This window comes from Mytilus trossulus, chromosome 9 (genome assembly GCF_036588685.1).
Source record: "Mytilus trossulus isolate FHL-02 chromosome 9, PNRI_Mtr1.1.1.hap1, whole genome shotgun sequence".
NCBI lineage: Eukaryota > Metazoa > Mollusca > Bivalvia > Mytilida > Mytilidae > Mytilus > Mytilus trossulus.
In genome coordinates, this window is record NC_086381.1 from 26,985,539 (window position 1) to 27,011,793 (window position 26,255).

The window sequence follows — 26,255 nt, forward strand, 5'->3', positions numbered from 1 at the left end:
ACAGTAGACGCAAATCGGCGATATAAGTCTTATAACATAAGTCAAGTTTTCTCACACTAAAGTACAGTGTAACCTGTGTTATTCGACACACTGTGGGACTATAAAAAAAATATCAGATTAAGCAGGGTGTTGGGATACTTATGTTTCTTGTACAAGGATGGGCATATTTAGGACTATGAAAATATGTCGATTAAAGCAGGATCGATGTTGGAATATTCAGGTGTCGTATTAGGCAGGTTACACTGTATGCGCATATGTCATATACAAGTCTAAATTGAAAACAACTTTCAGACCTATGACAAATAAAATTGATCACAAGATGTAACAAAATGGATCTCAATATATTAAATTTAATACTAAACAGAATACAATTAACTAGTGGCAAAGATGTTATGCCAAAATCATAAGGTGTCAATATTTTTTGTCCACAAGATCCGGATTTCGACAATAAGTGTCTCTTCAGAGATGTTAGGGATCGAAACGGTATTTGGAAGGCCATATATAATTTACCCTCATTTTTAGGTAGAGCCTTGAATTTTAAGAGTCTTAGTATGAACGGATCATATAAACCGGAGAAAATATGATACAAGCCCAAACGAAAAAATATTAACAAGTCTAAATTGAAAACTACGTTCTAACCTATGATTGCGTTGGATAAAAACCGCAATTTTTATACGTGTGGATGTAAAACAAATTTCGTTGTAGAAGGGTATAAATACAGCACAAACAACATTTTCCAAAAGACAAAAAAAGGGAAAAAATATATTTAAACAAAACGCAATTGACTAACAGGTCGAACAACTGATGTTCTTTTACCCTGCTATACTGTTATTGGCGATTGCCAAATAAAATTGATCACAAGATGTAACAAAATGGATCTTAATGTATTAACTTTAATACTAAACACAAAAAACAATTAACAAGTGGCCAAGATAGTTATGCCTCAAACATAAGGTGTCAATAATTTGTGTACACCAGATCCAAATTTCGACAATAAATGTCATATGTTATATATATATATAAACAAATTTTGAAGATCTGATAAAATCAACAGAAAGCCAACCAATGACGAGGAATCAGAACTATTCATGTAGCGATACATTTTCTATTTAAGATTGATTTCTGAAGTATTATAATTAATTGAAATATATTATTTGTTCATCTTTACATCTGTATCACTCATTTGCCAAAAATTAGGATATGGTTACCCATATATTATATAAGAAAATCATAAAAAAAAAGGAGATCATCCTTTATTCATCTATCTAATTAACCATCCAGAAAAATTTGAACGACGCCACTTGTCACTTCTTATCGATCCGGCCTGGTTGCAACCAGAATAGTTATTAGTTCGCACAAGTACTGTATCGCCTTGTTCCACTTGAATAACTTCAATTGATGTTGTTTGCTGCCAATTGCCATGAGCATAGCTAAAACCGTTATTTACACCATTAACTACAAGATTAGTGCAAATTTCTCCACCTGAATCGGTAATCAATGTCCAAGTGAAAACATATAATCCAGCACGTGGTACAATGAATGATCCAGAGTGTTTGTTATACCCGTTTCCAGTATTCGTTTGTACTACATCAAATACAAGAGTATGGTGACTTGATAACTGGTCTTCATTTGTTGAGAAATATGCAGAAAATGCTATAGGAGATGTTATCGGGCTCGTTGTGGAAGTAATACCTATAAAACAATTTAAGTGTTAGAGATGGTCTTATTTGTATAATTGCTCCCTTAGCTGGACTGAGTAAACACTCAAGAAAGATTCATTATGTTAGAGCCCGTACATTTTTATCACCTTTCTACCGTTACACTTCCATTTCCTATGACTGCTTTACCCCTTTTCTAATTTCTGCTGATAAATGTGTGTGAGCAGTAACAACATCATTTTGTCCATATGCCTTTTTGTGTTCCTTTGTTGACACATTTGTTTGTGTTAATAGTGATTACAATTATAATAAGAAAATTACCATACAAAGTCAGGAATATGACAGTTGAAATCCATTCGTTTGATGTGTTTGCGCTTTTGATTTTGGCATTTCGTTAGAGACATTCCGTTTTAATATTTTCTCCGAGGTCGGTATTTTTCGTTGTTTTACGTTTGATATCATGTCAATCAAACTTTGTATGATTTTTTTAGGCATCGTATATAGGTATAGATTTCAGTGTGAAAATGTGTGTAGTTTAATCTAACTAAACCAGGGATATAACACATCTTTTTCTGTTTACCTCTACCGGGTAATCTTACGAAATTTGCAATTAAGGTAACATGTACGTGAATGTGCAATCGCACGGATTTTTATAAATTTTGCAAACAAGTGCACAATGAATATAACTATTGAAAAATTACCTTTGATAACTTCGGATGTATAGTTATCAAAGCTACCGGGATTTTAATTTAGTATAGCAAATTTAATAAGTTGTAAAATTAAGTAGTAATGTATAGGAAGCAGGTACATTGTAAATGTTAAAATATTCCAAAAAATTACTTTAAATTGTCTTTCTCAAAAACGTGTCCAAGAATTTTTCTTCCAAAAAGGGGCGAAAGATACCAGAGGGATAGCCAAACGCATAGATCGAAAATAAACTAACGACGCCATGGTTAAAAAATAGAAAGACATACAGACAAATGATAGTACACAACAACTGGGGGTGATCTCAGATGATTCAAATCAAAAGGGCCAGAAGATCCTGCTCCACAAGTGGTTATTTTCACTAAACTTTTCGTTTTATTAATTTTATTCATATTCAGAAAACGAATTCAGTGACCTCTTATACATATAATGCCAATAAAATGGAAATTTCATGAGGAATAACATATAGTTTTTAGAAAATTTTTAGAACCGGTTTTGAGAAAATTTAAATCTTGATTATTCCGAATATGCTTCTTTCATTCGATTTATGACTTTCTAACAGCGGTAAACTATTGTTGTTTTTGATAAAACAAAGTTGCTGAACATTTTTAAACGATATTTACGTTTATTCTATACATTAGTACTACTATTCTCAGAATATTTTATTTCTCTGAAAGTATTATTGTTATATTTATAACTGTTACGATGTTCGTGTACAGTTTCCCGTGCTCAGGTTGTATGCACTTTTTCATAAAATTCCACTAAATCACCCATGTACATCCCTTGTACCTTGAGTAATAGCACAAGACTGGTTGTTCTCCTATTCCGGTGGAATTTAGAAATCAAATCATCTAGTACATTATATGCGAAATTTTACATCTATAGATAAAACACATGAAGCCCGGTATGTCGTATAGTGGTAAATATAACATGAATTATTTTACTGTACATTATTAACGGCATAAATGCAGACTCTTAAGCTTGTTACACTGACAAATGTCATTACCGTATGTAAGTGAGATGATTTTGTTTTTGGTCTGGCCATTCAGATTTTCTCTATTTTCTAAAATATTCTCAGTTTAAAATAGAAATCTGTTTCTTTTAAATTGTTTATCTTAAATGATTATCAATCATTATTGTGAGCACCTATTGATTTTTTTCTAAGTTAGTTTTTATTGTGTGCATACATTTTTTATTAACTTTTTTCATTAAGTTGTTTTGCGATTCCATGTACATGCTTTAGTTTCCCGTGGAAAACTAAAAGGGGCAAGTATTTACCCTACATTATATTTTTCAAATCTCATTTTATCTTAGGCTTTATTCTTATTACCTTATCGAAGTCATAACCGTCACTGTGTATATAGGTGTCAGACCACCAATTACTCCTTCAAATTTAGAACGTATGTAAAAGTAGGCCTACTCGGGACAAAAAATAGTGCATTTGATGTCATCGTTTACTTAAACTACCCAACAAATTTGCAGAAATGAAACTTTTGGTGAAAGAGAAATATATTAAGACCATTTTCAACCCAAATTTACTTGTCTATGAGTTGAAATTAAAAATTGAGGATTAATGCGCTCCATAGTATACTAATTTAAGATTTCAAGAAAACCAGGGGTTATTTTTAGTGACACATCTATTCGGAAGGTCTCTTCTTTCTTATATGGCTTTAAAGGTATGTCGAAAATTGGCATGATGAAAGGTGATTGATACCTGTACGATTCAGGACATACCTGGTTTGTAGGAGGTTAAACTTAAGATAAAAAAATTAGAAAGCTATGAAAATTGCAAAATTTGGTTGAACAGATAGTGACTTTTAATTGGTGTTCTGACACCTAAACCACACCGGCAAAATTTGATCGGACTCGATGGTATCGAACATCCGGCACAATGAAGGAACATTGATAGACAGAAGAAAGATAGGTTTCTCCTTATTTTCTTATTTTGTAATGATATCGAAGAATATATATACATATACAACTATTTTCTATTGTGATATGCTATATTTTCTACAACCGTTCTATATTAACGAAGAAATAAGTAAAAATGCATGTCAAAATGACGAATTAAGTGAACCTTGCCTCGAAATTGTTTAATTTCTCGTTAAATTTTTCACATTATACGGAAAGAAAGTTACGGGAAGATAGATACTAACACGGAGATTGCAAAACTTGTCATTATGAGCTTCTCCATACTTTTATATCTGTGGAACGAAAGAAATGGGTCATGTCAAATTAGAATACACCGGTTTTGTAATTGTTGTTTACTACACAATAACTCGGTTTCGTCTATATATATCATTCGGTTTTTTATATCTTTTTTAAACCAACAATTTATGAAAAGCAACATTAACACGGATTTGAACATTGTCTCTCGAAAGAATTTAAATGTATATTTATTATAAAGTAAACTTGCATTTTTTTGGCGTGTATAAATTTATATACATAGGTAATTATAGTAATACACATTTTCCTAATGAAAGGCGTATCCGTTATTTCACTGATCTTCAAACTAATTTTAAATGGAATATAAATACTCAATGGCAAACACTGATATATGATTATTCTATTTAACATTAACATAATGATTTTTTTTTTATAAAGGTTTTGAGTTACATCGCAATATGTGACACCCCCTTTTTGTTTTTACAAATTACGCTTAATAAACAAAATTTAAAACATCACCAAATGGTATGCAGAGGTAAAGATTCATATTACTATGAAGGTTGTAAAAGAAGACGCAATAATGATAAATCGTTTTGAGGTGTAATACCACCATCGAATTTTGTCTCGCCTTGACGGAGTCAAAAAGCGAGACATAGGTATGCTGTTTCCGGCGTCGGCGACGGCGACGGCGTCAACAATGTATTAGTTTGTGATTAGCTCAGTTTTATGGGGAACCACTAGTGGTATTTCAATGATAATTGGTATGCAGATGTATTACCATTGCCACATCTCATTGCCATGGAGATTACTTGGCTCCGCCCCCTCAGTCATGGTATATTGACTTTGAATGGTTTGCCTTCTTTACATGTATTAGTTTGTGATTAGGTCAGTTTATGGAGATCCACATGTGGTACGTCAATGATAATTGGTATGCAGATGTATTACCATTTCCACATCTCATTTCCATGGAGATTTTTTGGCTCCGCCCCCTCAGTCATGGTCTATTGACTTTGAATGGTTTGCTTACTTTACGTGTATTAGTTTGTGATTAGGTCAGCTTATGGAGATCCACTTGTGGTACATCAATGATAATGTGTATGCAGATGTATTAGCATTGTCACATCTCATTGCCATGGAGATTATTTGGCTCCGCCTCCTCAGTCATGGTCTATTGACTTTGATTGGTTTGCTTACATTATATGTATTAGTTTGTGATCAGGTCAATTTATGGGGATCCACTTGTGGTAGGTCATTGATATTTGGTTTGCAATTGTATTAGCATTAATTCGCACAATTCATTGCCAAAATTACAAAAAGGCGAGACATATCTCTGTGATAACAGTTTATTCCCTATAAGTCTTTGTTAAATTGGCACTTTTAAAAAAAATGTACAGTATTTACCTTTATTTCAACCAAAGAAATACTTTGCATGTATAAAGTTTAATCCTTTCCAGTGTATAGTGAAAATTTCACACTACATTTCATTGCATATACGAAAATAACAAGCACCGGAAGTAAACAACCCAATTTTTACACTGTTATTTACTGGTTACCTGCTTTGGTAACTATTTAACCTTAACGTTCCAAAATATTGTATAAGACCAGCAAATAGAAAAAGAATGATGCTTTCAGACAACCAATATACATGTTTATGACTCAGAAAAATTTAAGTGCATTGAAATGCAGGGTTAATTTTCTACAACTGTCAAATTCAAGGGATATTTTTTTAGGCCTACTTTCGTATACAACCGGATGTGACGTACAATGATTTGGTGGTATTACACCTTGAAATATGGCACGACATGTTAAAAAAACACAGCTCCTGTTTTACTTACAAAGTCCTGTAACTCAAAAATATTTAATTTGATTTTCACTAAAAGGTTTACAGATCGTCAAACCATTTAAAGAAATAACTTTGTTAAGTTTCATGAAAACTAGATAAGCTGTTCTCAAGTTACGGTGCGACATGTTTACGCTGGACAGAAGAATAAACGGTTAGATAGACGGACGGACGGACATACAGAATGACTGATAGATGGAGGAACTGACGGATGGATGGAAGGACCGAGGGATGGACGGACGGATGTATACTATAATAGGTCCTGTCAAAATTGTGACGGGCGTGTAAAAACGCAATGAAATGGGGAAAAAACTCAAAGGTCAATAAGTTTAATTAGGATATTGGCCATGTCGATTTATTTGTATATTTTCTTGACTTCCTAAGTCAATTTTGCTATAAGACTTTTATATATATGTTTGAAAATAATAGATAGAAATTGATAAAAAGAACTTCAAACTTGTCATTTAGCCCTTTCGAATTGTCTATATTTCTACGGCTGTTTTTAAATAATTGACATCATGCACTTTCATGCCCCCCCTTTTTTTTTATTTCTTAGCCATGACGGCCATTTTGGTTGACAAGCGGGGTCACAGTAAAATGACACCGTACTTGAATTTAAAAAAAAATGTAACAACTGAAAATTTTAAATTTCACGAACCGGATAACTTGTCGGACATAGCAAACAACTTCATTGGCGGTTTTTTTTTTAATAAAAGAATAATAAGACATATTATTTATATTTAAGTGTACGCACAGACATGTCACAAATGCTTGAGGATCGCAATTCAATTTATAATGAAGGTCTGTAAGATAAAAAAAAAAATGGTCACAGAAACGTAACCAATTGTTTATGGAACCATTTAAGTCGAGGTCTAATGGATCCTGCCAGACGGACATGGACCCATTCTTATTATTTAAACCAACAACACAAAACCTAAACATTTACCAATCAATGAGGGTAATAAGTTCACGGTCACATGGATCGTCATGTGGCCAAAGGAAAATAATATAGAAATGAGATCAAGAGCAAGGGCAATGGACATATGGCAAATAGGGGGGGTCGCTAGATCTGTGTTCCAACTTCCATACATGTATATTTACATCAAACCACCTAACTTTTGACATATGCAGCTTTATACTAATAGTTCAAAACGCTATGAATTCGAATCACTTAGTGTCGCTTGTTTAAATATATCAATGATAATGTTTAAAATAAACATAATCAAACTCACACAATCCTATTTCGCCGGTGTCCCTGTTTTCTTATTTCTAACAATATTTTAATTCGGTAAACACTTTATAAGATAAGTGGCGAATCTAGAAGGCGTATAGATTGCACGCCCCAGACCCAACATTTAGATGCTTGGTAGTTGCAATCCTTTTCTTCCAATAAACATTTATTTTCTATGTCGATTATGCATGCATATATACATTTGTCTTAACGTCAATGATTTATTTTTAACGATCATAGAAAATATTACATACATAGAATAATTAGAGTACTTATAAAGGTGTCCATCCGATTTTACGATAAAATCACATATCAATTGTGTGTTTCGATTTTTTAAGACCGTAAAGTTTAACTCTAATTTCAAGTTTAAACACATTTTCCATATTTCATATAGAAGTAATGTACTCTAAGAATATACTTCAATTCGAATGGATAACGCTATGTTTAGAAAAATGTCTCAATTTCAACGTGCAATTTATCGGTTTGTTGTACTTTACATTCTAGCGTTGACTACCGATAACGACGTCAGATGCGATAAGGTTTGTTTTTGCTTGACGGGCGTCATATATATTTAAATTCTTTCGAGTGACAATGTTCAAATCCGTGTTTATGTTGCTTTTCATAAATTGTTGGTTTTAAAAAAATATAAAAAACCGAATGATATATATAGACGAAACCGGGTTATTGTGTAGTAAACAACAATGACAAAACCGGTGTATTCTAATTTGACATGACCCATTTCTTTTGTTACGCAGAAATACAAGTATTGAGATGCTCATAATGATTAGTTTTGCAATTTCCGTGTCAGCATCTATCTTCCCGTACCTTTCTTTCCGTATAATGTGAAAAATTTAACGAGAAATTAAACAATTTCGAGGCAATGTTCACTCAATTCGTCATTTTGACATGCATTTTTACTTATCTCTCCGTTAATATAAAACGGTCATAGAAAATATTGCATATCACAATAGAAAATAGTTGTATATGTATATATATTCTTCGATATAATAAAAAAAATTAAGAAAATATGGAGAAACATATCTTTCTTCTGTCTATTGATGTTCCGTCATTGTGCCGGATGTTCGATACCATCGAGTCCGAACAAGTTTTTCCGGTGTGGTTTAGACACAGTGACCTTATCATTATAACAAATATTTTATGTAAGTATAATATTTGAACAAAAAGTTGTTGATGGGTTAAATATTGTAGATAACGATACCTAACAGACGCTTTTGAGTCTGTCTTTCCTTTTTAGAAATAAACTCGTCGGTATTCCTCCTGTCCCGCAGAGGTTTAGATTGGTGTTGACTAGGATATTCCTGTGATCTATTATACATTGATTTATGTGGTTTAATGTCACTACCAACAAGCACGTTGTTAAGTCTCTGAATCTGAATATCTTGTTTTTGAATGAGAATTGTTTGTCTATTCAGTTCATCCGCCATAGCTCCGAGTTTTGTTTTACTTGTTTCCTTCTGGGATTTAAGTTCAGATTTCAGCATTTTCAATTCTTGTTCCATAGATTGAAACTTAACAAGTATAGTTTCAAACACCTGATCGGGATATGATGTGTACACCCGTGCGTCTTCAACTGGCGATGCAGTAGCATTCCTTGTCCATATTACACATGCCATACCGGTTACCACAATCAAAGAATCTAGTTTGTCCATGATTGTGAATTTAGACTGTGAATAGTAAGACAGATAAGAGCTTTTAAGCTTTATCTAACATATACATATACATGTAATTATCGTAAGATAAGAATGAATATTTATATCCGTAGTGTGCACGTCTCCAAAGTTCAGTATGTCTTTCGTGATCAACCAAAAGATATGAAACCATTAATGTACTGCTTCTGGGCTAAGCACACGCTATATAGGAGAGAGAAAAAGGCTTGTCGAATCGGAGATTTACATTTTTAAGAAAAAACATATTTCGATTTTACGTAAATGTTTTATATATTTGATAATTAGTTTAAACATATTATTTATTATTTATTTTGCAACTTATATTAATCCCTTTCCACTTTGCGGATGCGAGTGCTGACTTGTAGTGGCATTAGCCTACTCTTTTTCGAAATCTAAAAGGGTGTCTTTAACGTGCAAGAGATATGGCTCTCTCTTAACACGGGTCAGCCATTTATCGTCCCCTTCCGACGGACTATCATTGTTTCCTCAAGACCATACTCGCAAACGGTGTCAAGGGAGAGGATACTTGATAATAACACACATCTTTCCAATCATCGCAGAGGTTCTTAAATGATCAATTATATTGTTACTGTATCTTTCTATTATCGTTAATGTACGGTTAAAGTATGATTGTTATTATAGTTCTACTTACCTCTTTTGTCCTATAGCATTTACTTATCCTACAGAATGCAAAAGGTGTGTTTTCCTTTACGATAACATGAATCAAAAATGAATAATTCAGTTTGATGTAGTATTTAATTAGATGTACCATATGCTCTCTTTAAAATATTGTTTTGCAGTAAGTTGTGCTCATAACTTATAAATATATATATATATATAAATATAATTATTTTCTGTGACTGTATCTTGCATTAATTAGTTTGTAGGATCCTTTACTATAAATAATTGAGCTGATCTGTAACAATAACATCTCCATGCCTTATAAATCATGTACTGTATTACGACGCTAGATTAAAACTTTTTTACTTTTTGAATTCGAGCGTCACTGAAGAGTCTTTTGTAGACGAAACTCGCGTCCGGTGTAAATACAAAATTTATTCCTGGTATATATGATGAGTTTATTTACAACCACTTGGTTTATGCCACTGCTAGTAGAGTTTTACTTCCCCGAGGGTATCAGCAACCCAGAAGTCATCACTTTGCTGACATGAATTATAATTGATATGGTCATACTTATAAATTAGATGTTAAAAAACAAATGATTTTTTGTCGAGTCTGCAACTTTTGTTGCAGAAAGCTCGACATAGGGATAGTGATCCGGTGGCGGCGGCGGCGTTAGCTCACTTCTTATAACTTTTATATTTTAGAAGGTGGAAGACCTGGATGCTTCATACTTTGTATATAGATGCCTCATGTTACGAACTTTCCGTCAGTCATATGTCCAATGTCCTTGACCTCATTTTCATGGTTCAGTGACAACTTGAAAAAAAAGTTCAGATTTTTTGTAATGTTCAATTCTCTCTTAGTATAAGTAATTGGATAACTGTAGTTGGTATGTACGTACCTTGCAAGGTCCTCATGCCTGTCAGACAGTTTTCACTTGACCTCAACCTCATTTCATGGATCAGTGAACAAGGTTAAATTTTGGTGGTCAAGTCCATATCTCAGATACTATAAGCAATAGGGCTAGTATATTTGGTGTATGGAAGGATTGTTAGGTGTACATGCCTAGCTGACAGGTGTCATCTGACCTTGACCTCATTTTCATGGTTCAGTGGTTATAGTTAAGTTTTTGTGTTTTGGTCTGTTTCTCTTATACTATATGCAATAGGTGTACTATATTTGGTGTATGGAATGATTGTAAGGTGTACATGTCTAGCTGACAGGTGTCATCTGACCTTGACCTCATTTTCATGGTTCAGTGGTCAAAGTTAAATTTTTGAGTTTTGGTCTATTTTGCTTACACTTTTTGCATTAGGACAACTATATTTGGTGTATGAAAATATTTTATGATCTATGTTTGTTACGCAGTTTTTATTTAACCTTGACCTCATTTTCACGGTCCATTGCTAAGTGGTTTTTTTTTTGTCTGTTTTTCTTAATTTATAAGCAATAAGTCAACTATATTTGTTGTATTGAAGATATGTTAACTGTACATGTCTGCCTGACATGCTTCATCTGACCTTGACCTCATTTGCATGGTTCATTGATCAATGTTTAGTTTTCTTGGTTAATTGATAAATGTTTCATTTTCTTGGTTAATGTTGAGTTTATGTGAAAGTTGTAATAAAGCTTTATATTTAGGTGTATCAACATAATATCAATGATTAGTAAAGAAGGCGAGACATTTCAGCGTGTGCAGTCTTGTTTAATAAACTAAGACTGTTCTACCTCAGGGTATATATAACCTTAGCTGTATTTGGCAAAACGTTTAGGAATTTTGGTCCTCAATGCTCTTCAACTTCGCACTTTATTTTGCCTTTTTAAACTTTTTTTTTATTTGAGCGTCACTGTTGAGTCTTTTGTAGACGTCTGGCGTAAATACAAAAGTTAATCATGATATGTATGATGTTTTTATTTACAGCTACTGGGTCGATGCCACTGCTGGTGGAGTTAAAATTCCCCGAGGGTATCAACAGCCCAATAGTCACCATTCTGTGCTTACAAACATCATCATGAATATGGTCATGTTTGTAAATTAGCTGTTTACAAAACTTGAATTTTTGAAAAACTAAGGCTTTTATACATTTTGTACATCAGGGAAAAGATTACCTAAGCTGTGTTTGGCAAAATTTTATGAATTTAGGTCCTCAATGCTCATTATGTACTTTATTTGACCTTTTTAACTTTGTTTTAGATTCGAACGTCACTGATGAGTCTTTTGTAGGCGAAACGCACGTCTGGCGTAAATACAAAATGTAACCCTGATATCTAAATTGAGCTTGTTTGCTTTTGAGCTGACGCACATACTTGTCGTAGCGATCAACTAATGCATTGACATTAAACAGGAAATTTGTATCTACGATGCCCACTTTTGAAGAAAATGGTCTGTACAATTCCGCATTTGGTAATAGTAATGATGAGACAAAAGTTCTAATAATACTGCAAAATCAAGATTGGTATCGAAAAAAAAAAGTAAAATCACAAAAATACTGAACTCAGAGGAAAATCAATTTGGAAAGTCCATAATCACATGGCAAAATCAAAAAAACAAACGCATCAAAAACGAATGGACAAGAACTGTCATATTCCTGACTTGGTACAGGCATTTTCAAATGTAGAAAATTTTGTAGGTGAATATGATTTTAAGAATTTATATCGGAAAGGCATAAAGGGTCATATATACCTTTCCGCAATATTTATGAAGACCATATTCCCATGTTAAAAGAATGATTTTAAGAACTTAGGAAAAATATTCAGTCGAATAACTGATGTTTAGTCTTTCTCGCGTTTTGTATAAAAAAAAATTATTGTTAAGTTTAGCCAGTTTACAGACGAAAGATTTGCATTGTTCTGTTGATGTTGATACTAGAGGACAGAATCTGAAACTTTGAATCGATTTTTTGTTTTAGAAAATAGTCAGATCTATGTTAGTTTTTCTACATTAAGAAGCGACGAAATGTCTACCCTGATTTCTAAAGGATGTGCCGTGCCGTCTTGTATTTCCTATTCAATTAGTTTGCATCTGGTTGTTATCTGAAATGTACACATTTCGATTTTTTATGTATTTTGACTTGTATTCGGTTTTTTAATAAGTTTAAACTCATCCAACTTATGCTAAGAAAATCTGAACCATATTTTTCGTTGTTGTTTGTCTTGAAGCTATTTTGTCGCAGGAGTGGGATGTTAATGAGCAATTTTCAGAATTTAAAAGTGCCAGAAAAAGGAACACTAAATTAAATTGAGAAAGGAAATGGGTAATGTGTCAAAGCGACAACAACCCGATCATAGAGCAGACAACAGCTGAAGGCCACCAATGGGTCTTCAATGTAGGGAGAAACTCCCGCACCCATAGGCGTCCATCAGCTGACCCCTTAAAAATTGTATACTAGTACAGTGATAATGGACGTCATACTTAACTCCGTCATACTAAACTAAAAGAATATTTTTCATCTAACAATTGAGTAAAACTAATCCATTTGAAAACGTCTCATAATCACATCATTAAAGGTACTATACTATACATGCATTACTCTTTACTTCTGTATATACGTGATTACAATTGTTCATTATGTTAGTTCACTGGGTATTATTGCAGTGTTTTATGTGTTAAGTTGTATGGTTACATGTGTCACTGGGTATAATTGCAGTGTTTTATGTGTTTAATTGTACGGTAACATGTGTAACTGCTATGCTTTATGTGAAAACGTTGTATGGCTACATGTGTCACTGGGTATTAGTGCGGTGTGTTATGTGTTAAATTTTATGGTGACACGTGTTCATGCTGTGTTTTATGTGTTAAGTTGTATGTTTACACGTGTTGCTGGGTATTACTGCGGTGTTTTATGTGTTAAATTGTATGGTGACACGTATTACTTTAGTGTTTGATGTGTTAAAGACTCTTGTGTTAAAAATGTAGTATTATATATATTGTAATATGATATAAAAATATATAATAAAAAATGATTGGTTGTGACAACATGATACACTTTCCATGTTGTGTATGGATTATGCAAGTTAAATCTAATAATCAGCCCTGCTGATTAGAAAATCACAAAAGGCGTGATGATGAATGTGAATGAACATAGCGGCTATACAATTGGAACTAAAGTGGGATAAATAAAGGGATACTAATTAGAAACCAGGTACATCGTCAGCGTCCAATTTTGTATAGGTTAAAACCATTTTTAAGCAATATTTTGTACAGGTTATAACATGTACGAGGTACTTTTGTACATGTTATAATTTGTATTTTAGCATTGTACAAATTATAACATGTACAATATTTTTGTACACGTTATAACCTGTACAAAATTGCAACTTCTACACGACATATACATAACTATATGAAATCTAAGTCATATCTATACATACATTTACAAAATCTCTCCAACGGAGATATCATACATAATATACATGTGAATTTGCGTCTGACACAAATACATATATATCAATCCTGGTATCTATGATGAGTTTATTTGCTTCTCAAAATATTTATAAAAAAAAAAGTAACTAAGATCTTACATCTTAAATATTATACATGATGTTTATAAAGGTACAAAATAAAATAAAAGTCGAACTTAAGGATGTTCTCGCTACACTTTCCATACATTAAACATTAGAACTTTCTTTCCTTCAAAAACTATGAAAACAAACAACAAGGATTAAATAAGGTTCAATATTTTTATACTATATTTAACAAAATTAGCAAAAGATAGCAGGGGCTAGCGGGTTCAATTTATTTCAGCACTACATAAGAATAAGAACACAAATTTTATTATTCCAATCAAGGGCCCTTGATGGGCAGCATAACATGTACACATAAAACAATACATCATGATTTGTAACAGAAAAACATTTTTATATACTAAAATGAAACATTAGAAAAAGACAGATGTTACAGATGACTTCATGAACATGATGAATAAACCTAGAGAATTCTGAATATCTGCCTAAAAGTCAAAAAAAGAGTAGTGAAAACTCTTAAAGATTTTCAATTTAACAATGAGAAAAGTTAGAAATTGTGAAAACCAAACTTTTTCTTCATTTAGTTCCAAGAAATATTAGTTTTAAATTTGAAAAGATTTCGTCGAAACATTCTAAAGTTAATACACGGACAGAGTGTACAATTGCACAACAATAAAAAAAGATAAACAAACTGAACTTCTATAGTTACAGGAAACAACATAATAAATAATTATGAAAGATTGCGTCAACTAGTATTCAAGTTATTGCACGGTCAACGCCTTAAGTGTCACTTTCTGATACTTTGAAGTCTTTAACTTAACTTAATAACGACAAATTAACGCTAAATCCTTTCAAATCGAACTTGACTTTAATTTATTCACAGGAAACACATTCCGTTTTAGATTTATGAAAGTTATTTGTAGATAAAACAAATAATTCGTTTCCGGAAGCAATTGTGTTTTTTTTTTCTTTAAAGGCAAAAGTTATATTTGACAATTTTTGGGGTTTTTCTATCCAACATCAGTTGTCATAAAATTTTGATTTATTCTTAACATTTCAGATTCATGTCTGGACATTTTGTCAATTTCCTTAAACAATGATATTCAATAGTTTAAAACAAAGTAATATTATTTTAAGAGATGCTGTGTCATCAATAATAAATATGAACCCAAAATAAAATAGCGAACAACTGTTCTATGCCTCACCTTACATTTAAAAGTATACTGCTGATACAACTGCATACTAAATATAATTGACTGATCATTAGCGGTTCTACTTTAACTGACAGAGACTTTAACTCTAGACATAAGCAATTGTTTCAATGTCAAAAGACCATGACATTTCGGTCAGAGCCAAATAATCTCTATGACCATGAGATGTGTAATGCTAAAACTGTAATGCATACACATTATTCTTGACGTAAAATTAATTGTACTAACACAACTGACATCATTTCAAATTCTAAAGTTTAAATTGAACAAAAATAAACAGGGTCATAATAATACGGACAACTTACATGAAAAATTAAATGTGCAAATGAGCGTGCAGATTAAATCATGTATACCGATTTGATTAGTCAATAACTGTTATAACACATGACGTCATCAATTTTCGTGAACATTTTGAAAATATGTGGACAATATTCCGCAATCCACGGCTCCTATGAAAGTATCTTAGATGGTAATGAAAGGGGGAAATACGCTTTTATGTAGTTGAACGTTTGTAAGTATTGATTTTTTTTTAAATTTAGGCTCATTCCTAAATTGTTTCATTATTTGACGAATTGTGTTTTAGTGTTAGATTTTTTTTATCGTTTATGTTGAAGTTACATGTCCTTTATTTGTTTGTTTTTTCGTTTGGCTCCTGTCTTAAGGAGCTACACTCGATAAATTACGCATCTTTCAAAATCCAGGGTCTGTCCCCTAAAGATCACAGAACTTTGAACAGTACAGTATATCTGAGCTAAATAATGCACACCTTTGCTGTGCATTATCCAGATTATAGCACAGTAAGAACAAAAAGATTTTACCAATGGCATGTGTTAATTTATAAAACCAAACAGTCAGGTGTTTTAATTTTTAACAGGGTTTCCAAAACCACGAACTGATGGTATCCCGTAAACTGTCAAAAATTTAAAAAAAAGTTTACTTAAGAAAACTTATACGAGAACACGGAAATCCCTGCATTGTATTATGCCGGAACATTATCAAACTCGCTAGTTGAGTGTTATTTTGAAGGTCAGATGTGCATAAAATATCAACTTCCTTTTTCACTTCAAACAAATAAACTAAAGAAAATGTTGGGGGAAATTTTTATACTAATTACATGGATTCCTAATGTGTACTTTTCTGCAACAGGTTTGTATATAGTAATAACAGTTGAATATTAATTATTGTTATTTTAAAAGACTTTCAAGTGTGCATGCTGAATCCATGTAAACACAATTTAGAACAAAATGAATTTTGTTTCACGGAGATGTTAGAAATTGAAAACAATCAGAAATATGTCTTACTTTTGCGACATGACGAATAAGAAAATAATGGTAATGCTCCAACGCGCTTAATCGTTGTATATACATGATTTATGTATATTTATACTGTTACGCTAATGAAACGTATCCTTTTTTAGATTGAAAAAAAAAAGAAAAGACATGTTTAAGTCAAATACTCTGTTTGAAATTGTTTTTGTGAGAGTAAAATTAAATAGTTGTAAACTTAAAAATTGTGACGATGCTTCTCTGTCTAGATTTATTTTCACTTCATATACTGTAGGGGATGTGTATATCAGAAATAAATACTAAAAATTCCAAAGATACAAAGTACACATAATCTTAATCTTTTTCCTCTTGCAAAAATTTATAATATTGAACATTTTTCTCTTAACCCTGTTTTTTTCCATTCGAAACTTATGCGTGCATTACAAGAATTAGTCTCACTTACTCTACGACGAGTTTATTTACAACCACTGGGTCTATGCCACTGCTGCTGGAGATTTTATTCCTCGGTAGTATCACCAGCCTAGTAGTCAGCACTTCTGTATTAAAATGAGTTATCATTGATATGGTCATAATTCTTAAATCAATGTTGCAAAACTTAGAATTTAAAAAAAAATAAAGGCCTTTCTACATCAGGAATATATTACCGTAGCTGTATTTGGCAAAACTCTAAGGATTTTTTGGTCCTTGGCAACGGCAACAACTTAATTATCAGTACTCTTAAACTAGTACAGGCATATGCCGAATATGGCGGGGTTAAAATGTTTGTTTGCTTACCACCTTCCCGTACGTACGACAATGATGTACCAGAATACCATTAGAACAAACTGTAAAATGACTTGATTATTAGAACGGCACGAAGATCAAAGAAACTAAAAGAAAACAACTACTATATATGGGCGCAAAAGACGCACAGTACCGATATAATATTTGCATGATTACTGAAACCTAGTCTCAAATTCAGCAACTACAAAAATGTAATTATGAATGAATTCCAAACAGGTAAGCTTGCCTATTATTTTGATTAACATCTAGGAATTACATATGACGGTTGGTTGAGAACAACGCCTCAAGTTTTATGGAATGGAATGAGCGTTAAACTTCTGTGTAGCAACATTTCAACAGGACCTGCGTATTGATTATATTCTCAAGTTGACACGGTATTCCATAGGTTGCGTTTTGTATCATGATAAACATGAAAGAGGATTCAAAATTTGAAAATAAATGATCTTTTCTACGTTCAACGGACGCCATCACAAGCGTTTTGACTGTTATTTTATTATAATATATTTAAATCACCATAATAGTTGTTTTTAACGATATGTTTTCTACCACGAATTTTCCGACTGATGGGTCTTATGTATACGAGAAGCTTGCCTAAAATCCCAAACTATGATTGTGGTAAAGTTTACGTGTATTTACAAATACGTATACTTGATTCAGGTATGTTTTCCTAGACTATATGACCAACTCAGTAGTTAGCTCTTTCGTGTGGATTTAAAATATCATTGATACGGTCGTTTATTTTGATAGTTTGATTATTCATAAATTGTGAGAATATTTCAAAAAGTCGAAACAAAAAGTTTTTTTTACCACATATATATATATAGACTTAGTCGTTTTTGTTACAACTTTGCGAACGTTTTATTTGCTATGGAATGCTCTTCAACTCTTTGTTGAAATTTCGTTAAGGAGACGTTATAGCCACTAAGGCTATGACAGTATTTAGATCCTTTGTGTTGACTTAAGATATTGAAAGGGGCAAGGGGGTCCCAATAACAGCAAAACAGCAAATTGATTTGGCTCATAACAGATAACAAGGAATTAAAATGGACAAAAACAGATAACAGTAAATGAAATATTAAAATAATTCGGTCATTGAAAAATCAGTATTTCTTATTACGGATATAAGATCATATAATCCTTTGTAATGCATTCCATTTTCTATGACTATGTTTTTAGTATAAATTTATTTATCTAAATGTGTTTAAATCACTTTATAATACTTTTTATACGCTTGTTTACGGAACGTATTTATGGTATACTGTTGTCCGCGTGTTGTCAACATGTCGGACATTAACTCAAAAACTCTTTAACCAATTTGCATTAAATTTTGGTAAATTGTTTAAATCTATTGAAGTGAGCTCCCTTTTTTTATATAAGTTTTAGATTTTAAGTTTCTGGGTAATGGGTTTTTATTCAATAAAATTGGTGGTTTTTTTTCAGTTTTCTGATAGATCTTATTTTAAAAAATGCTTTCTTAAAGCAAGGAATTTTGGTTAAGTGTTTATATCTATCAACATGAGGTCATTTTCAATTTTTATAAATTTTAGATTTTACGTTTCCGAGTTAACGGGTTTTATTTATTAAAAAGGGGGGATCTTCCAGTTTTCAGACATTAACGTCATTAACACAAAAATGTTTTCAGCAGTTCTAAATTGAAACTTTGCTGAAATGTTTATATCTATTGTTGTAAACTCCCTTTTGATTTTTATTAATTTAAGATTTTATGTTATTGAGTTAAGGGATTTTATTCATTAGAAAAAGATGGTATTTTCTAGTTTTAAAAAAAAACTCAAAAATTCTTTCAGCAGTTCTCATGAAACGTTGGTGTATTATTTATATATATTGACTGAGGCTCCCTTTGTTGCTAATAAGAAAGAGTTTGAATATTCTGACTTTTTCTAAATGACCATTTAATAAGATGTGTGGATTTTTCCTAATAAGACTATGAGGCAAAGTGGTTTATAGGGTAGAAAAATCAAAAGCACCAATTATAAGCATGCAATTTATCAAGTACTTCAAACAAATTTTTACACTCTAAAATCAATTTATTCCACTATTTTCAAAGGCCTTATTTGAACAGTTTTTTATCAGCTGAGGTTTTTGATTGTACCAAGTGTTCTAGTAAGTAGAATTCATAGTTTAGTAGGGAAACAATGGCTTGAAACGAAATAAATCTTTGTTTGAAATGAGTTATGTGTAGCTTCGGACCCAAGTACATGGTTGGAATTTTCATTGTACAATGCGTTTGGTTCTGCTAGACTCAGCTCTGTAAATTTTTTCACAGACTATGTTTCATATTATATAAAAGGTTAAGTGGTTGTTAGGACCTAGTCCTTAATTGAGATCCTTGTCAGATATTCCTTGCCATATGTTTACCTTTCTGTCATATTGAGAATTGTGTTAGTATGGAAAACAAAGAACATTATTCTCATACAAAAAATTAAGATAATTCTACATGTTCTAAATACACATTCATAAAAATTTGATTTGTCCTGGAACTCACTTTTGTGATGGGTATATGTTAATGGAATCCTCTGAATATGGAGACCCCAATGTCCAATGATCTTCAATTTATACCAAATATTGACTGTCAAATGATTTGCTAACATTCCAGTTTTCAATAACAGTTAACAGCAAATACATTACCACAATAACAGATAACAAAAACTAAAAGCCCAATAACAGCTAACAAAGAATAAGACAATAACAGCTAACAGCAAATATATAGATAAATATGTTTAAACTAACCCCTTCCCCCCCCTCAGATATCATTGATACATTATTTTTTGTAGACAAACTTTTTATATCAAATTAAAAAATAATTAGTTGAACTTCGGGTTTTGACCCACTTCTAATCAAACAATTAAAACTGATTTACAAAATGTATCTTGAGACATACAATATAACTGAATGATTAACCAAGTCCGTTCACGTTATAAATCACAATAGTCCTGGGTGTACGTAAATCTTTATTACAGTGTCATAACTGTGATATAATTGTAATTGTAAACAAAATCGGTTAAAATCATCACTCAGCAATGCAGAATTTCAATTTTGTAATTAGTATGTGTAATGTAAGGGTATCTAAATTGCACCAATTTTGACAGTTTGTTAACCTACGTTTCTTTATTCTTCAGACAACAGTTTTCATTGGGTGTTTATTTTGTAGATGTATCATTATTTACTATATGGTTTCAACGATTTAATTTTGAATTCATATGGAATCATAGAAACATTGGTCTGAACTGACCTCCAAACCATCAATTATTCTGCAATGAGGAGTACCAACAAATGGAAGTTTTTAACTACCTTGACTGGCTATACAGCCCTTGTACGGTTGGTGAGGAGTACCCAAATTGCATCCATGCTTGAATTCGCATCGTTTAAAGTCAGATCGCAGAGCTTTTGTTTCATTTCTTCAAATATTTTGATAAGTTGGATGTAAGTCCATGTTTGTCTTTAATATGTTTACGAAATGGATACTTGTAACATATTGTATTTGCTCATTTTAAAAAGATGATGTTTTGATGACGTCGCATGGAGATGTTTCCGTACATATTGCTTTTTCAGTAAACACTTCATCTGTATATACCCTGAACGTTTTGTGTATATCTAAATACGTTTACCTATGTTGAAAGACGTGCAGAGTATCAAATCATTAAAATACAAATTGTGTAGTCTAAAGGAAACCTTGAACGATTTAACCAGTTAACCTTTAGTGAATGAACGATCTTCAACACGAAGCCTTGCGCACACCGAACAGAAAGCTTTAAAGGGCCCCAAAAAATTACTGATGTAAAACACATCAAACGGGATGACAAATCTATATAAAAAACGAGTAACACTCATGATACACATCAACAAACAACAACTACTGGACATTAGATTCCTGAATAAGGATAGGTGCAAACAGTATCAAGTCACTTCTTTAAATACTTGGGCTTATAGAGAACTAACATATACACACGAAAAAAAGTATTGCAACACCTTGATTTTTTAAAACTTGAAAAAATCAGCCCTTTTCTTTGGATGGAATATGATAAAATATGAGTAAAATAATATTAAAACATAGTTATGATAGTATTGGCATTTCAACGAACAAAAAAATGTATGAAAAAAAATGACTTACTTAACCACAATTTTAATAACAAAATAAAGTGTTTTTGTACAAAAAAATACATTTTACAACTTTTACTGTTGTCGAACTTTACAATGTCAGACTTTGAAAAAAAAATCTTAAGATGATTGTTCACATCATGGTTGGTCTTTATACGCCAAAGAAATTAGTACTTTGTGCGCAGCCTCCATTCAAACGGATAACCGCGTCTTAACGTCTTCTGATTCCTGCCATAAATTGACTAATTTGTTTTTATGGTAGTATCAACAATTTCCGATGAAGGGTATTGTTTATTTCATGACGTGTTTGAACTGGGATGTCATTCCGCGCACTTTACGCCCAATAGTGTCCATATATGCTCGATATGGTTCAAATCCGGGCTACGATCGGGTCAAGAAAGATAAACCGAATTCCATTGGAACAATGAATCTTCATCCACGGTGCTAATTTCGAACTTTGGCAAACTCTACACTTCATTTGAAACGATCAACTTTGTGTCTGCTCGTAGACAAAGGTCCTCGGTATGGTCTTTTCGCACGATAACCAGTAGTGATGAGTCGATCTCGAACAGTTTTTGTTAAAAAGCTCCTGTATGCCAATCACTCTCTTTTTTATGATTGTATTTTATGCAATGGGTTTCCTTCTGACCAACCTTCATTATGCTTGGTTTTCCCTAGCAGATGGTATAGGGGGTCTTCTTGATCTTTGAAGGCCTTGAACATCGTTTATTGCCTGATTCTTATTCTCAAAACGATTTATAGTGGAATGGTGATGACCAACACTACTTGCGGTTGTCACAGCGACATACCTGCTTTTCTCATGCTGATAATCTGCCATGTTACTGCAGTTACGAGGACCCATTACAAGGTGACAGTCATATAACTTTATAAACTTGGTTATGTAAAGTGTTAAAAACAATGAGGATAAAAACATATGTTTTGCTGTTTACGGGTACAGTAGCTGCATGTGCAGATAAGAACTTATCGAGTCGTTATTTATTGATTAAACCCTGGTGATATTTGAATAATGTTTAACTAGTTCTATTTTAGCAAATTATATAAAAAAAATATAAAGAGTGGTTTTTTTTTATTTCAAGTTCAATTTTGTGTTAATACTTTTTTCCATGTGTATATATTGGGAGCGTTGTTGTGATTAAAACTTTAGCACTTCCCATTTTGGTTAAAGTTATGACTGTCCTTTCTACCCCCCAGATTGGGTTTTGAAGGAGATTCAAAATATATTTTTCAGTTTTTTATTGAAAGGAAAAAAAACAGATAAAGTTAAAAGAACAGTGGTTAAGTCCGGACATTATGATGGCGGTCTTAAGATGCCTAATATTTACTATTTTTGTTAAAGTGTAAAAATGTTCGGCTGTATAAATAACAAGCCCCTAAAAAGTACTCTCCTTGGAAAGATTTACTGCTGAGTTATATACAAAAAAAATGTTTTTTTTTTCAAAAATAGTCAATCCCTTTTGGCATGATATTCTGGTATATTTTTCAAAATTGAAAGAAAAGTTGAAAGTTGAAAACAATACCGATATTCTGGCCCAGTTCATACGGCTAAATCCAAACATCAAAATGGATGGAAGATGATTTCAAAGGGTAAATTTATTGAAAATTTTTATCAATGATCTGGTGTCAGATAATAATACATTATTCTCATATGAAGAATTTGTGAAAAGTATTATATCAATACTAATTTGTAGAGTTTTATTTTATTTTAAGTGCTATTCCAAATAGATAGAAAGAAGGCTAGAAGGTAGTTTTAAACTTGATAATATTGAAAATAATTTAGTAGATAAAGTTTAAAAAAGAACCAAAATCGTGTAATTTTTTCTATAATTTATTTCAGGAGGACAATAAAGTATTATCACTATCTTCCCGTGACTAATGGGAAATTCACTTAAATATACAGATTGAAGACTGGAATGCTCTTTATTCCATGCCCTTCATTATAACCAGAAATTCGTTTTACCAGATTTTCAATATAAAATTGTTCATAGGATTTTACCATGGTTTTCCATTATAGATTGGATTAGAAATTATGACATCTTCTTGCCTTTTAGTGCAAAAGAGGTCATTTTAGGTGTGTCTGAGGATTTTGGCAACAGTAAAACAGTTAATAATATCTTGTTGTTACTTAAATACTATATATACAAGTGTAGATGTAAGAACATACTGCCCACAAAAAATGGTGTGATAGAATATTTAAAGTATTGAATTAAAATAGAAGAATACTCTTTATGTTTTCTTACCCCTACACAGAAAACAAAAATGGATCAGAAGTGGCAATTGTTAGAAGCAGCATTTAATTAACAAAATCAATTGTTATATTTGTATCTTATTATACCATTATGTTTTAATCGATCTTACAAGTGTTAATTAACTTTTTATACTTTTTGTCTAATACTGTATTATTTAATTTCACGTGTTTCATTTTGAAAAATAAAATTACTACATAAAAAAGTTGCTAACAATTGCAGCAACATTAAACGTTTAAATAGTACCAAACCCTTTTCCCTTAACTGAAACAATAGTGTAACATCACATAATAAAAAGACACACGAAGGAAAATCAATTGAGATGACTCCTGAACCCCTATTTTGACGAATTCCTTTATTATGTCTGTTTAATTGACGCATCATTGTAAATATAACTGAATTTGATGAGACTATAATCAAAGTGAGAGACTTAGCGCTTTAAACCCAGGTTTTATCCACCGTGTGTATCCACTACATTTGAAAATGCCTGTACCAAGTCAGGAATATGACAGTTCTTGTCCATTCGTTTTTTATGTGTTTTGTCATTTGATTTTGCCATGTGATTATGGACTTTCCGATTGGATCTTTCTCTGAGTTCAGTTTTTTTTTTTTTGTGATTTTACTTTTCACTCAATCAAAAAAAAGTAGTAACACAAATGAACATACACTGAACGAAAAATTTGATCTATGATGCAATGTAAATACAAAATTAATAAAACAAAAATAAGGAATGAGTTATTAAAGTAAAAGTATTATACCGCTGTGAAATGTTGAACGCTACAGATAGAAAAATTACAACTTTGAAAAAATATATCACTTTTATTTCATATTTTTTTTCAGAATATTTAGATACTGGTTTTCACGTTCATCATAAGGGATGTTTTCGTGATGTTGAACACAGAATCTTCTGTTCTGATTTATTTTTGCCGAATAAATATTGAGTCTCTTTTTGTAGACGTTGCTGCAACGCTAGGAAGCACAGTGACTTTGACTTGTAAATATGAAGGGTATATATTATGGATGAAAACAGACAGTAGTGGAAAATGGTTAAGCCTTTCAGACAATAGAAAATATGGTGGATTATGGGGAACCATTCTAACCATTAAACACGTTGATATAAATGATGCAGGAGTTTATCGTTGTTCTTCAACGGATCGCATTGTTTTCGAGGAATATGGTTCCAATATAACAGTTACGTTACCAGGTACATCACGTATATTTGATTATATAAAACATCAAAAAAGATCTTTCATTTAACACTCCAAAACCGAATACATACTTTTTAGGCGAGTGTCATTTTTGAAACAGACGTCTAGTTAATAACTTTTTTTATTATTATTTAACAACAAATTACACTTTCTGCTGTTAACAATATACCTCACAAGGCCCGCATACCAGTGAAGAGTCCCTGTTTGTTAATACCAGAAATCCAGGCTTGCTTTTTGGTAAGCATCATTATATTAAATCAACATTAGGATTATAATCTAACAGCTAAGTTGTAAAATTATCAGCTATGAAGTTATAAACAAGTAAATATCAGCGAGACTTATTTGTTTACCTATATATATTATAAAAAAGAAAAAGTACTATATAATATATATATCATCTAGCAATAAATGACTTTTGAGTATTGTTTCCTAAAATTTTCCATATTTTCTCCGTTTAGATTAAATGAAAGAGTAATGATTTTACTTTGATTTTTACCCAGTCGTAACAAACTCGTACGATGCTGTTTTTGTAAAATTGACGTTTATTTTAAAAATTACTTGAAAATTATAAAATTACGACAACTTTTTCAAACAAAGAAGTGAGACTTATCTCTTTTTTTAAGCAGAATGATTAGGTGATTAGATTCTAAAAGTATCGAAAACATTATATACAACAATAAGTTCGCATAGTTGCATTCCTTCTAAATATTTGACATTTAAAAGAAAAATTTCATAATCCTGACCTTTTCAGGTCTACAATTTCATTTTCATTAAATATTTTTGAACTCTATCCGTTTTAGATCACACAAAATTACTGATCAGTTATCATATTTTTAAGGCTTTATCTCAACATTTCAGAAAATCACGAATTCATTTCGAAATGTAGGTAAAATTACTATAGTTTCCCAAAATTCCTTATCTACTTCGTTATCGTTTTTTTTACTGTGTTTGTTAGTCGATTTCCGCGAACTTATGAGTGCCATTAAAGTAGGGTAATTAATCATATTAAAC

At 31.8% G+C, this 26,255-nt stretch overlaps 1 protein-coding gene across 1 annotated transcript; it reads right to left on the reverse strand.

Moving 5' to 3' along the window:
• Positions 1-1,261: 1,261 nt before the first annotated feature.
• LOC134684431 (uncharacterized) lies at positions 1,262-9,285 on the reverse strand. Its single transcript, XM_063543716.1, has 2 exons — positions 8,820-9,285; positions 1,262-1,692 (listed from the first exon to the last, which is right to left on the reverse strand). The coding sequence occupies exons 1-2, from the start codon at positions 9,268-9,270 to the stop codon at positions 1,262-1,264; spliced, it is 882 nt and encodes a 293-aa protein (XP_063399786.1). The 5' UTR covers positions 9,271-9,285.
• Between the last annotated feature and the right edge of the window lie 16,970 nt (positions 9,286-26,255).